At 27.5% G+C, this 15,044-nt stretch overlaps 1 protein-coding gene across 1 annotated transcript; it reads left to right on the forward strand.

The window, feature by feature from the left end:
- Nucleotides 1-864: 864 nt before the first annotated feature.
- Phum_PHUM058930 (uncharacterized protein) lies at nucleotides 865-3,463 on the forward strand (the record flags this gene model as incomplete). The annotated part of the gene is made up of 5 exons (XM_002423390.1): nucleotides 865-1,204; nucleotides 1,997-2,107; nucleotides 2,187-2,780; nucleotides 2,868-3,140; nucleotides 3,219-3,463. 5 exons carry the CDS (start codon nucleotides 865-867, stop codon nucleotides 3,461-3,463), a joined length of 1,563 nt encoding a protein of 520 aa, XP_002423435.1.
- Nucleotides 3,464-15,044: the final 11,581 nt, after the last annotated feature.

Genomic DNA, 15,044 nt, shown 5'->3' on the forward strand with positions numbered 1-15,044 from the left:
TATAAAAATCAGAAAAATTTTATTCTTTTACTAATCTAATTATTTTATATATTTATATATTAAAAAAATAACAATAAGACTGATAGATTATTATTATTATATAAATATTTAAAAATAGTTAAACGATAAACCAAAAAAATAATATTCCAGTCATATATATATAAATCAGTAATAGATACATAAGTATATATATGTGTGCATAAATTTATATTTTCATACTAATCTACGGTATTAATAATGTTATAATCTTATATTTACAATTTTAAAAAGTGTTTTGTGTTTATAAAAATTATTTTTTCGATATTGAAAAATATTTTTAAGCATTTATACTAAAAAAAAAAAAAAAAAATCAGTGCGTTATATTATTGTTGTGATTTATTATTTATTTATATAATTCGCGTTAGTGTTATTAAATAAATTATTACAAAAAATAATAATAATAATAATCGTCCAAAACACAATTTCAAAAATTAAAAACATATTTTTTTACATAAATGTGTGCCTCACAAAAAAATTTTGTGCCATTAAATAAAACATGCTTCGGTTTTTTTTTTTATAAATAATTATTATATACACAATATTTTTGTACGGAAAAATTTAATTTTAACATTCTAGTCTACGCTAATAATAATAATAATATTTTAAACAAATCAAAAAAAAATGACTTTTAAACGTGTCTTAATATTACGCATCGTTTATTAATAATTGATTTAGTTTTTTTTTTTTTTTTTTTGTTATTATTAATAAAAAAAAGGTTTTGTGTTGTGTGAAAATTGTGAATGCAGTGATAATATATAAGTGAAAAATAAAAAAAAATCCCCCCCGAAAAAAAAAAAAAAAATTCATAATGAAACGAATTAAAACATGAGTGAGGGAGGGGGGAGTGCTGGGCCTGATATAGGCCCTAATTATCAAAACTCTGGTCCTACAAGTTATTCCAACCCTCCTAGTCAACCACCTACACCGAGTTCCACAGTACAAGATCCACCAAATTATCAAAACGCGTCGGAAATAAGTGAAAATTCAAATGAAACAAAATCAAATTTGAATAATATTCATACAAATTCGGTGGCAAGCGGATTACCACCGTTTAGTTCTTTTGCTTCTTCCGACGTGACTGAAGGTTTGGGAGGACGTTTAGCTGGAGATGGATATTTAACATCTGACGGGTTAACGTCATCAACAAGAGTTATGGAATTATCTGGTGAGTAAATCTTCTCTTCTTTTTTTTTTTAATAATTATTTTTCGAGGAGTTTAACACATTCGTGTAAATAATAGTAAATATTTATGGGGGGTGTTTGTTATAAAAATTTATTTTTGCGTTTACAAAAAAAAAAAATATTGGCATGCATAATTTTGAAAATATAACGCCAAAAATTTTTTATTTATTATTATTCACACGTGTATATCTATCTTTTTTTTTTGAATCTTAAAATTGAAAAAAAAAAACTATTATCACCAGTCAGTTGCAATCAGTTGGTGTCGGTTTCACAAAAGCAGAAAATTTTAAAAAATGTTTTGTGAACCTTGAAAGGCTTTTGTGTGTGTGTGTGTGTATAAAAAGTTTGCGCTGAAATGAAAATAAATATCTAGATTATTTGAAAAATGCATTAAAAATAAAAATTTGGGTTGTGTATTTTTTTCAAAGGACATTCGCTGTCATTTTAAAATTGTTAGAACCAGGTCACTTTTTTTTTTTATACCTGAGATCCATTGAATCTCTGATAGAATGTGTTGTTTTGAAAAAAAAAAAAAAAACTTCAAAGCATTGACCTTATCAAAACGGCAGGTAAACTTCGACTTATTTTTTCCTACCTTCAGAAATTTTTTTTTTTTCATGTTTTAATATTATTTCTTTGCCTTAAAAAAAAAAAAAAAAAATTATAATTCTCGTGTACTTTTTCTCAAATGTGTTGCCCTATTTTTTTTAAATTTAATATTATAATTTTTTCCAATAATGAAAAAATCTATTTTTTCCCTTTGCAAATTCGTCAGGATGGGATTATTGCTACACTGATGGTATAAGTGGAAGATATTTGGATAGGGATTCAATGCCAGTTATGATTCCGCAACCACAGTATAGACCCTGGGAAAGTAAGCAAGACGGTAAGTCAAAGAGCCTTTAAATAAACGTTATTTTTGGTTTAAATGTTGATAGTAACTGAAATCACCTTAAAAATTGTAGGCTCAGGAGACAGTATTAAATCAACGCTGCCATCCTTTCAGTCTCAATTCGGGGAAGAACTAGTCACAACATTAACAACACTCACGCCTGCTGCTTGTTCTCCAGCACCTTCAGTCCCTAGTCCTGGTTTACCCAGTTTTCACACTTTATCTGCGGTTAACCCTAGGTATCCACTTGTACCTGCTCCCGTTCAAGCCCGTGAAATACCATCTATTCAGCAGCAATTTTTAGACGAGCGTCACATTCATTTGTTTCAAGGGCCTCCGGGTCAAAATTTTACATTGCAACCTCAAAATGGCATAAATGGTCAAACTTTAACGAGTTTAAACAACGGGACGACGTTGACGACATTAAATAATGCTCAATATCATCCACAAATAATAAACAATGCACAAATCTTGCCTTCCGGACAAATTCTGACGCCTCAAAGTCATATTCTAACTCCTAGCTCACAAATAATCACAAGCAATGGTCACATAATAACCTCTTCAGGTGGTCAGGGACTTACGGTGGTCAGTCAAAATTCGACTCCCACCGTATTGACCGTTGTCAAAACGGAACCAGTAAATATAGTTGAACTTAAAACAAGTTCAAGTAAGTTTTGTCACTATTTTTTTTTTTTTTTAATAAATAACAGATAGTAGGTCAATTGCACATAATGTTGTACGCTAAAACTTTTAGCGGAACCTTCAAATTTAGCTCATCATCATCCGAATTTTCAAAATCCAATGATTACGCAAGGTCAGCAAATGGATTCGAAATTTGGTTTAGAAAGTCCACCCAGAGGCGTGGATGGGAGGAAAAAAGAACGTCGGAAAATTCGAGCGTCAAGTTTAGAAAGTTCCAATGAAAGTGATGGAGCCTTGAGCGTGGAATCTAGCGGCCAGGTAGCAGCAGTTTCAAGCACTGCCGGCTTTAAAAGTCCAATGACTCCAGGCCAAATGAACAACGAAGGTATTTTTTAATGTTGATAAAAAAACAAAAAATAAATTTTCGACATCGATACTTAAAAAAAAATTAAATTCGTTACAGACACCGGTGAAAAACAAACGAAGAAAAAGAGAAAAAGATGTGGAGAATGTATTGGCTGTCAAAGAAAAGATAATTGTGGAGATTGTGCTCCTTGCAGAAATGACAAAAGTCATCAGATTTGTAAGATGAGGCGGTGCGAAAAACTCACTGAAAAAAAGGTAGGACCTTTTATTTTATCCAAAACTAAATTTTTTTTTTCAGGCGCGAAAATAATTTTTTACTCAACGAAACTCTGGATAAAGTAATTAACTAAAAAAAATTTTTCCCAAACTGATTTTTTTACAAAAAAAAAAAAAAAATCTCGCCAGAATAGGAAAAAAAAAACTTCAAAAGTTCTATAACGTAATAGAAATAAAAAAAATCTGCAACAAATAATGATAATTTTATTTTTTAAGCAACACCACCAGGGGAAAAATCATAAAAATTTTACTTCGTTTATTGGTTTAAATATTGATTTTTTGAAAGAGAGAAAGAGAGAGGGGGGGAGAGAGAGAGAAAAAGAGAGAAATAAAAATTTTATTTGCCCACAACCTTTTTTGCCTTTTCTCGTAAAACAACTTCTAAGTCCGTTAAACGCGTATATAATGCCATTTTATTCAAGTCAGTAAAAAAAAAATTTTGTGATACAACATTCAATACTTTTTACACGTTGCCTTGAAATGAATAATCTGTTTCCGGTACTTTTCGTACCGACATTATTATTATTATTATAAATAAAAAAAAAAAACGTGAGCATGGTTGAGTAAATAAGTAATCCAGATAAATTACATATGCGTATTCTAATTACCTTTGAACTCTCGAAAATAATTTTTACGCATATAATATATATATTATTATTATTATTATTATTATTAAAATAAATAATTCGAATTATTTAAATTACTTAAAAGAATTTTTTAAAAAGCAGGTATCAAAAATAGTAAATTTTAGCATGCACCAATCGTGTATTAGCATATTTTTTTCGCTTTAAATTTAATTTTTTTTTATTACCGAGGGTAAAAAAAAATAAATTACCATAATTTTTTTGCTGATGTGGTATTATTGTAATGAACAAAAAAAAAAAAAAGTAACCTTTTTATTAAGTATTCATAAAATGCCATTTGAGAGAGAAATTTTTTTTTTTTTTTTATTAGGGGTTTTATGATTTTCTTTTTCTATGAATTAATTAAAAAAATAAAATCGAAAAAAAATTTTTTTTTACGGGTTTTCTTCTTAGTTAAAACGATTATAAAAAAAATTTTATAAATATGGCGTCTCGTAAAAAAAATATTCAATCGGATTGATTAAGGTAATTTTAAAAGAGAAAAAACCCCTTTCCTTAATATATATATATTTTTTGTCTTCATCCCTTCTTCGATTCTGGAGCAAGATTAAACACTTTGAGTTGGCACTGGGATTTGACCCCTGACACAAGTCTCACTAAGTCTGCAGACTTTGAATTTGCCCTCCTCCTCCTTCTTATTATTATTATTATTATTTTTTTTTTTTCTTCACTTCTTCTTGTGAAACGACTTTCTTTTCTTTTTTTCTTCTGAATGCAAGATGTGGCATTGTGTGTTTTCTATTATATTTATTCTTAAGGTAACCGCCCTTTTTGCAGCCTTTATCATTTTATACAAATTACCCCCCCATAATCAGTACCATTTCTCTCTCTCCTACGCCATCCTCCCTCCTGTTTTTAAGCACTTTTAAACGTTGAGAAATACAAACAGTGAAAGTTTTTTTTTTTTTTTTAAATCGTTTAATCTTTTAAAAAGTCAAACAAAAGCTTTAACCGTCATTTTTGTTATTATTGTAAATTATGAATAATTTAAAAAAAAAAATTTCTTTTATCGTTTGTAAAAGTTTTAAGAGTTGAAAGTTTGTAAAACAAACAGTTACACTATTACTTTCGTGATAATTTTAATTCAATTGCGAATGTTTTGCTTTTTTTTGAATTATTTTACAATTTTCATTGATGCTTTTCCAACGTATAAAAGGTTCGAGTGCACCTACGTGAACGTTATGCCCACGTGTTACTGAAAATTTTTTTTGGTTCCTTTTAAAATTTGGCGGTTAATTTTAAATTATTTAAAAAAATCTCACATTAACGTGAGAAGTATAATATATAAGCAGACGAAGAAAAAAAAAGTTTGAAATTTTATGCAACTTCTAAAATATCAGTTAAAAAAAAAAAAAAAAAATTCAGATTTAAAAATCCAGTTTTCATTCTATTGATCCAAAAATCACCCCATGTTGTTTCCTTGCATTAAAATAGTTTTTTCCTTTTTTTTTTTTTACATTCGGAATAAATTCTTTCGCTCATAATTGTCGCATCGGAAACCAAATTCATCTTAAAACTTTATCATTGATATTATAAAAAGGTTACGAACGAAAATGATTAGCAATTAACATAGATCGTTATTGCACTTATTAAATCTGCACATTGCAACCTGCACCCCTTATATACTTTTTCTACAGTTTTTATAAATTATATATTTATAAAAAGACCGAGATAAAATTTGGAAAAAAATTATCAGCTCTATTTTCTTAGAGTTTTTTTTTTCTTTTTTTCTTTTTTTTTTGCCTGCGGAATGTCGCTGTGTCAGCTAAAATTGATTTTCTCATATGATAAACATGAGCGTTTTATTTTAACGTATTCTTTCCGTTTTCCTATGACTCATAACAGAAAACAAAAAATAATTTATTTTTTTTTCCATCCAAAAGTTTTGAAGGTCATGATAGAATTTTTATTTTCTGGAACCTTACGCACGGGGAAAAATATCTAAAAAAAAAAAAAAAAATGTAAGCAATTTTCCAGAAATTTTTTTCCATTTCTTTTCTTTTTTTTGCTGAATAATCGTAACCCTCATTTTTTTTTTTTTTGAAATTACTCATGTTATACAAATATTATTCATACTTTTCTTTTTCCGGTTCCCTTAACATGAAAACTTATTACGTACGATCGAAAAATAAAAATTTTTATTAGCAAGTCAGAAAAAGTATTACTAATAATGAGGTATTACATGAAGAAAGAGAAAGAGAGTGAGTGGGTGCGTGCATGTGTGTGACAGTGACAATGCTAGTATTTCGGTCAAAATACGGAAACTTATGTGTTAGACTTAAAATGTCTAATTATAGCTTACTCGAAATATTTTTTTTTTTGTGTGTGTGCGTTTAGGTTATTAATAACATCTTTTTTTACATTTACTATACTTTTGTTCGTCGGAAACAAACAAACAAACAGACGATGAAAATACTGTGAAAATCTTGTAAAAAAAACAAAACGAATAAAATGATGGGCGAAACAACAACAACAAAAAACATGTTTTCTTTCGGTTTTTTTCCCGTTTATTTTGTTTTTAGGTAGTTTTAAATGTCCCACATTTATTTAAAACACAGTCTGTTGTGTGTATGTGTATGTGCGTATGTGTGTGTGTGTTGTGTTCCTGTGTGGACAAATTATCTCACGACTGCTAATCAAGTCCACTTCCTTCATTCATAGAGTTACTTTAATTTAGTGTGTACATCAGCGTTCATTAAGGTCTTTTCCTTTTGTTATTAACATTAAACGTTTAAAGGTTAAATTTGTTTATCATTCTGTCGTACGTACCCATTATTATTATTATTATTATTTAGCAAATTCTAAAAATTTTTATCCATTTTTTTTGGGGGAGGTGGTAATAATCGTATTTCTCTATCTTTCTCTCAAAATTTGTCGTGTATTGTTCATCTTTTCGTATCGTCTCTTCACCCTTTTTTTTTCTTGAAAAACCGATTCATCTTTTCTTTTAAACCGAAAATTATTATTATTATTATTATTATTATTATTATCATTATTTTATAAAGGTTAATTTTTTATTATTATTATTATTTATTAAAAGATTGAACGTTGAATTAAAATGTCAGATGTATGTGTACGTATATATCTTAAAGATCAATGAAACACTTTCCCTTTCGTTTTTATAGGAATGAAAATTACGACCCCACCTTACACATAAGGTACCATGTAGTAAAGGGGGAAACTCCCTCGGTTCTGATTGATACCTGGCAAGGCACGCGCCGGCGCTTCTTCCCTCAAAAGTTTTTTTTATTTTTTATTTTTCACCCTCGATGGAGAGAGAAAGAGAGAGATGATGGTGTGGTAAAAGAATTAAAAGTTTCGTTTTGAATACCTTGTTTTACAGGCATCCGTTTTTATTAAAAAAAAAAAAAAAAAAAACCTTTCTCTCTCTCCCCACCCCCAACACCTTTATAATACTACCATTAAAGTTAAATCCTTTTGCGGTATATATATTTTGTCATTAATTTTATGTAATGAGGGATATTTTTAAGTGAGAAGGATCCCTACCTACTAGAAAAAAATTTTTTTTTCCTACACGTATTCGTACACGTGTTATTTTTTTTTTTTTAGTTTTTGTTTTTTGTAAAAAAAAAGTCGTTTTGCTGGAGTAAAGATTACGTAAAAAGAAAAAAAACGTTTTCGATTCTAAATTTTGTTTTCTCTCTCTCTCTTTTATCGGATTCTGCGCGGTGAGATTAAAAAAAAAAAAAAAACATTTTACATTCACGTCGAAGTTTCGAGAATAAAAAACAAATTTTTATCGGTAATCATTATTTTATGACTTTTTTTTTCTAAACATTAAAAGATGCATAAAATCAAATTAAACCGAAAAGAAACGAAAAAAAATATAAAATTTTTTGGAGGAGGAAAACAAAAAAAAAAAAAAAAGAATGTTTTATTTTCGTTAAAAATAAACACGTGGAAATGTGGGAGCTTGAGAGCTGCGAGGAGCATGACAAGTTTTGTTAGGGGAGCCTGGGGAGCGCTGGAGGTTCTCAATGAACCAAGGGTTGAGTAGGGTAACGTTACTCCTCAAGGTCAAAGCTACGATGCTTCCTGCTTTGTCTCCCCAAGGCCCATTTTATTTCATTTTTCATTGTCCTCCATTTTCCTTTTATTTCCCCCTTTAAATCTTTTTCTTCCGTGAAAGTCAAGGTTATTGAATCGATCGATACTTTTCAATGTGTGAATCATCTTTTATTTTTTTTTTTTTTTCCACATCAGTTTTTCCAGTTAGTAAATTGAATTTTTGGCGGGAAAGAGGATAGTTTGTGCACTTAATTTAAAATTTCGTTTGTTTATTAAACTAAAAAAAATTTTTTTTCCTTTTTGCTGTCGTTAAGGGATTCCATCCGTTTACGTCGGTACTTTTTTTTTGTTTTGACACGAGCGAAAAATTAATAAAATAGAAAATTACGTTAATTTTCTAAATGAATTAACATTTTGTTTTCTTCCTTTTTTCATCGTCTACTGTCTATGATTGATTACTTACTTTCCCTCGGATTAAATAAGGGTTGCTAACCTTGTGTGGCCTTGACCTCTCAACATCCTTTGACCAAATTAATTCATGAATTTTAACTTTACAACGCATCAATCAAAATATCATTTGAATATCATCTCTCTCTCTCGAAACCCATTTTCCTACATTTTTTTTTTTTCCTCTTCTGGAGAACGAGATTGAAAAAAAAAAATTCCACCCTTCGATGTGTACTTTTCCCTTTTTTTTTTTTTTTTTAATTTGAAACACGAAAAAAAAAAAGAAGAAAAAAATTACTTTTGTGGATTTTAATTAAGAAACGTGAGAACCATCAGATGTCTTAGAAATCCGATTAGACTCGTCTTCTTCTCTCTCTTTCTAACGTTTTTTATTTTTAAATTTTTGTTTTTTTTTTTAATTAAAAATTTTTATTTATTTATTTTAATTAATGTTATTATTAATGATTAATTAAAATTATTCAAACAAGATTTATTTATATAATGTTATTTAAAACACCATAGCAGACAATAATTGAAGTGTTTCATTAGTGAGTGAATAATTAGGGGATGAAAAAAAACAAACACTTACCTAGTTTTTTTTAAAAATTGAAATACATTGTTTTAAATTATGTAAAAAAAAAAAAAACACGAAAGCATATTAAGTAATTTATTAAAAAGAGAGAGAGAGAGAGATTCAAGGGGGTGTTTCTTTTACACCTGTAACAATGTTCAACCCTTTTTTAGGGCACCATCATGAACCAGACATGGAAGTGCCTATTTGAGACTGTGTCAATACAAGGGTGAGCAAGCCAACCCCAAAACCTCAAAATTATATTTGGGGGAATCCCCCTTCAGAACGTCCTTGCCGATTGTCCTTCAGCCCCATGAAAAAGTAAAAATGATTTTTTTTTTATCGAGTGGTGATTGTGTGTGTGAATGACAAAACAATCAAATGTAAAACAACCCTTAAAAAAAAAAATTTTCCTAATCAAGGTTTGCATATTTCGAAATGTGTCGTAAAAATACGACAGACACTTTTGTCGCACTTTTTTTCTTTTAGGGGTCGAGTGGGAAAAACGGTAGATGTATGTATGATTTGTCAAAACATACATAAAGAATTAGGTTAAAATCAATAACGTTGAACAGGTTGAGTAAGGTCGCTGCTGTCAGTTGGGGAAAATTGTCCTGCAGAGAGAGAGAAAGAGAGAGAGAATGAAAACAACCCTGACGTTGTGGATTCTACCTTAGCGATGATGATGATGATGATGATGTTTTTTGAAGCTGGAAAATCGCTCCCCTTTTATCTTCCGTCTTTTTATTTCAAAACACTTTCGTATTTCTAGAATTATTTAACCTACATCAACTTGGGGGGGAGTGGATAAATCTTTTAGAGAAAATATATATTTAATGTTTTTCCACAAAGCCAACTTTCAACAAATCTCAATTTTTCTCTCGACTTTTGTCTGGATTTCTCTGTGTGTATGCGTTTTAAATAAAACATTTTGCTTTATTATTATTATTATTATTTTTGTAGGTGTTTTTTTTTTAATTTATCCAAAAAAAAAAATTTTTTTTAAATGAAATAATGAAAAAAGTTTATATACTAGTTCGTGCATGCAGAAGGAATAATAAAATACTTAACCTATATAATTCACGTAAAAAGAAATTTAAAAAAAAAAATAATAATAATAATAATAGGAATGAATAAATAAAACATACAAAGTCATTGGAATTCGATGTGATTTTTTTTTTTTTTTTGTGAAGGTGGAACCGAAAAAAGGTAGTTAAATAATTAAGGAAGGGTGAATATTAGGGCCCAATCTCCAACGTTTAGGTTCCCCTTTGATCATTTTAACGTCCTATGCCAGGGACCCTGTAGGTGGCACGTGCCATTTGTTGTGTACCCCTTCTTTTCTGATAATTCCATAAGCATCTGCCTGCCACTTTTCTCTCACATTCTAACTGTTTCTATGATTTTTTTTTTTTTACGTTTATTTTTTTTTTTTATTTCGTTTCCTTTAATTCAATGTCGCATTTCCCTTTTTTTTAAAATCGATCTTGTCTCGTCGTTTTCCTCTCTCTCTCTCTCTCACTTGCCTTTTGTTATCAAACCGTGTAAAAATATAATCACGTTTAATGTCAATCTTAAGGTGGAATGAAATAGATAATTTCTTTAAACCGGAAACGACTCTTTTTGTTAACATGTTCTGATTATCATTATTTTTTTTTTGTAAATTTAAATGAAATTTAAAGAAAAAAGAAAAAAAAATTCTACTAATGATGATGATGACATTCGTTAAAAATTTTAAATAATTGTTTTTTTTAAATCGCGACTTAATTTATTGTTTTGTTTATCGCGGACAAACAAACAAATTTAAAAAAAAATTATTATTATTATTACGTGGTAAAAATTTGTTGTATTTTTTTTAAGTATAAAATTTTCCAAAACATAATCGAAGCGGAACATTTTGTTTAAAAAAAAAAAAAATATATATTTGCCATTTGCAATTTTTTTTTTGTTGTCGTTACGCGTTTAGATATCATTTTTTTTTTTTTATGTTTGTGTTTTTTGTTTTGTTTTGTTATGTTTTTTTTTGTTTTTTACGTCGTAAAAAATTTCTGCCTGAAGCATTCGACTAGGTAATCTATCGTTATTTTTTTTTAAAAGGTCGACGAATCACAAAACTCAACAAAAAAAATTTTTTGTTGTTGTTGTTGATGTGAATTCAGGATTTTAAAAGTTTTTTTTTTTTTTTTTTCCGGTCCGGTTTTTGAATGATTTCACTGATATCATGTCAACGACCCGAAAAACGTGTTGTTATCAATTTTGAATTTGTTAATTATTATTATTATTTTTTCGTTTTCGACTGGAATCGGTTCGGTCACGGTTTAGTTGTTTAAAAATGTTTTTTTTTTGTCGTTGTTAATGAAGTGACATCCGGTGATTTTTATATTTAATACAATCGTCACATATATATATCAGGTTCTAGGATCAACCGTAAGAAATCCTATTGGGTCTAGTTTATAATTCTTAGCCGAGTGTTGTTGTTTGCCTGGAGTGTTTGTCTTGTATGCAATATGCATCTCATCTATTCATTTATTTCATTTAAACATCTGGTATTCATGTGTTGCATTTCTTTCCAGACCATTCTCTACGTCCATCGATGTAAACCGTTCTTACATAATTTTTTTTTTTTTTTTTGACGTTATTCAATCCGACGATAATTTATAAATATGTCTCGCTATAAAATTTGATTGTTATTTAATAATAATAATAATTATATAGGTGACGAATTAAAAAAAAATTTTCGCCCCCCCTCCCTCCCCCCCGTTCACACTAGAATTTTCTTGTTGAAAGACATGATGCCAAGAGACAAAAAAAAAAAATTTATTTATTGAAGAGAATGAAGAAATTTAAAATTAATTTGCTTGTAATTAAAAAAAATTACGTATTAATTGAATATTAACTTTTGCCGCCATTTTTATATTTTTGTTTTAAAAAGATCGTTAAAAAAAATTTTTTTTTTTCGTTGTTTAATGGCGGGAACTGAATAAAAACGTGGGCGATATTTTTGTTTTTTTTCTTACACGTTTTTTCTATGCTTACATTTAGTTTAGTAAATTTAGTTTAGTATTAATTTGTAAAGAACAATGATGATGATGATGATGTTATGAATCGTATACTGGAAATATTAAAAATAGGGAAAAAAATGGTTGTTGTTGTTGTTTAATTTTTTTTTTTTTTTTTTTTTTTTTTAATTACGATTAATAATCAAAAAAATCGGATCGGTAATCACATGGCTATAACAAAATCGATACAACTAACCGACCAAAAAAAAAAAAATCGATAAATTTATTTTTTAAACGTTAAAACAATAGAATCCAGGTGCAAACAAACAAGAATACATGTATAATACAATTAATTCTATATAAAAAAAAAAAAAAATTAAATTGGAAAGAGCATGAACGAGGTCGTGTCATCGTTCGGTTCCCACGGAGTAAGAGGATCTCCGATATTAGACAATTGAATAAAAAAAAAAAAAAAATTCGTTATCCAAGCCGTACCTGGTTCGACGGAACTCAGCTTTAAATACAGTTTCTATCAAATTTACAACAGCTGCATCTTGTGTTGTAAATTTTTTTAACTTAAAATGACCTTTTAAACTCGTTGTATTTGTATTGGATAAAATGGTTTTTTTAAAATTACCTACCCTCTTTTACGGGTACGAAATGTAAGAAGACCATTAAACGTCATGTAATTTATTCCTCAAACGTTATTCATTTTATATTTAAATTCAAAATAAAAGTTTCAAACTTTTTTTTTTTGAATTGTAAATAGAAAAATATTGTTGATGATCAGGGGTGTGTAAAAAAAAAAAAAAAAAAAAAAAAATTTTTACGCGCAAACGTTGTTGTCATGTTAATTTTAGCAAATGGTTTTTTTCTTTGCTGTAATTAATTTTTGCTTATAATTATTTTATTTTGCGTTAACTAATATCAACCGTTTTCACTCGTTTGTAACTTACTTTTTGTTTTATTTGCACAAAAAAAAAAAATGTCGACGTTTTGAAAAATTACCAACCCCTAAAAAAAAAAAAACGTGTTTTGTTAATACTTAAAAATAATAATAATAATAATAATAATAATAATAATAAAAACACGTCGGCGAAAAAAAAATTCGTTGTCGCCATTTAAACAAAAAAAAAAAAACGTTTTATTCTTGTCGAACGAGTAAGAAAAAAAAAATTTTAACGGAATTGTTTTTTTTTTTCCACAATCAATCAATCAATGAATTTTATATAATAATAATAATAATAATAATAATAATAATAATAATAATAATAATAATAATTAAACATTTAAAATAATAATGATAAGGTGATGAGTTAACAATTATTTCAATTAAAACTTATACGTTATTAACGAATAAGATACATATAAAATGCGCTACGTCATAGACGACGAAAAAAAAAAAAAAAAACGGTTTTTATGAATAATGAAATAAAAATGCCGGACGTCCGTATAAAAATTCAACAACAAAAAAACGGCAAAATATTTACGAAAAAAAAATAAAATAGTGGAGTAATTATTATTATTATTATCGGTTGAGTAATTTTTTGTTTTATTCTTAAATATAATTTTTTATTATACGAACCGGTGTTTAATAATTTCGGCCATATGTTGCCAAATGAATTGTGTTTTCGACCAGGTGGTTTGTTTATATGTTATAACATGATTCTAGTTACACGTTATATATATATGCAAACTTTTTACTCCGCTAAAATTTTTTTAAAAAAACGTTGATTTTATTATTATTATTACTATTATTATTTCGTGTGTCTGAAATAAAAAATGACCGCAGTCATATATATAGAAGACATGCTTTTTTTTATCTTGGCCGTTAAAAAAATAATAAAAAAAAAATTTGTATTATTTTCCCTGAGAAAAGTTAATAAGCGGAAACTTGTCCTTTTTTTTTTGTATATAAAAACGTGCCCTTTATCCCTTAACGTTAACTTTAGGGGAGGGAAGGTAGGGGAAGGAGGTTTTCTATCAAAATCCATCAAATTTTTTTTTGTGCGATAATAATAATAATGGTGGTGGAAAAAATAAAAAGATTTTTTTTTTGTTTACGTAAGCGTTTAAAAATTACCGAGAGAAAACCTTTTTTATTTTTTTTTACTATTTTATTTTAAATTTATGTCTGTCTTAGACGAGGGAACAAACAAACAAACGAACAAACAAATAAAATTAACAAAAGATTCATATATATAAATATCTGTAAAGATGCAAGCAAAATTTTTAACGGAAATGGCAAATATTGTTTGTTATTATTATTATTATTATTGTACGTGTTTGTTTGTTTGTTTGTTGTTGTTGAAGGTTTTTTTGTTTTGTTTTGTTTTGTTTTCCTTTAGAGTTTTATTTTAAAAATTAAAAAAAAATTTTCGGGGAAAAAATTACAATTATATTATTTATATTATTATTTTATATTATTATTATTATTTAGATTTGAAAAATTTGCTTTCGTTAAAAAAATTTTTTTTTTTTTTGATGTCGTAATGAAAAATCGTTAATATTTTGCTACCGTTTATTCGTTTTACATGTTTATCCATTAAAATATTCGTTTATTTAAAAAAGAAAGAAAAAAAAGTTTTTGACAGCTGGAAAAAAAAAATTTTTTCCAGGTAAGTTTAACGTAGAATAAAATAATAATAATAATAATAATAACGTATATATTTGCTGCCATCAAATAGTAGTAATGCCAGCTGTTTTCTGGAAGTGTATGGAACCTTATGCCATTGTGTTTAATATTTTAGAAAGAAAACGATTTATGTGACATAATTAAATTATGTGAAATAATAAAAATAATAATAATAATAACTGGATAAAAATCGTCTGGAAAAAATTTATTTGAAATTTTTTTTTTGCTGCTAAAAATTTTTAACGGCTAAATTATTTACGTGAATTTAATAATAATAATAATAATAATAATAATAATAATAATAATAATAAAATTTTAAAAC

Source organism: Pediculus humanus, genomic scaffold, assembly GCF_000006295.1.
Source record: "Pediculus humanus corporis 1103172107408 genomic scaffold, whole genome shotgun sequence".
Taxonomy (NCBI): domain Eukaryota; kingdom Metazoa; phylum Arthropoda; class Insecta; order Psocodea; family Pediculidae; genus Pediculus; species Pediculus humanus.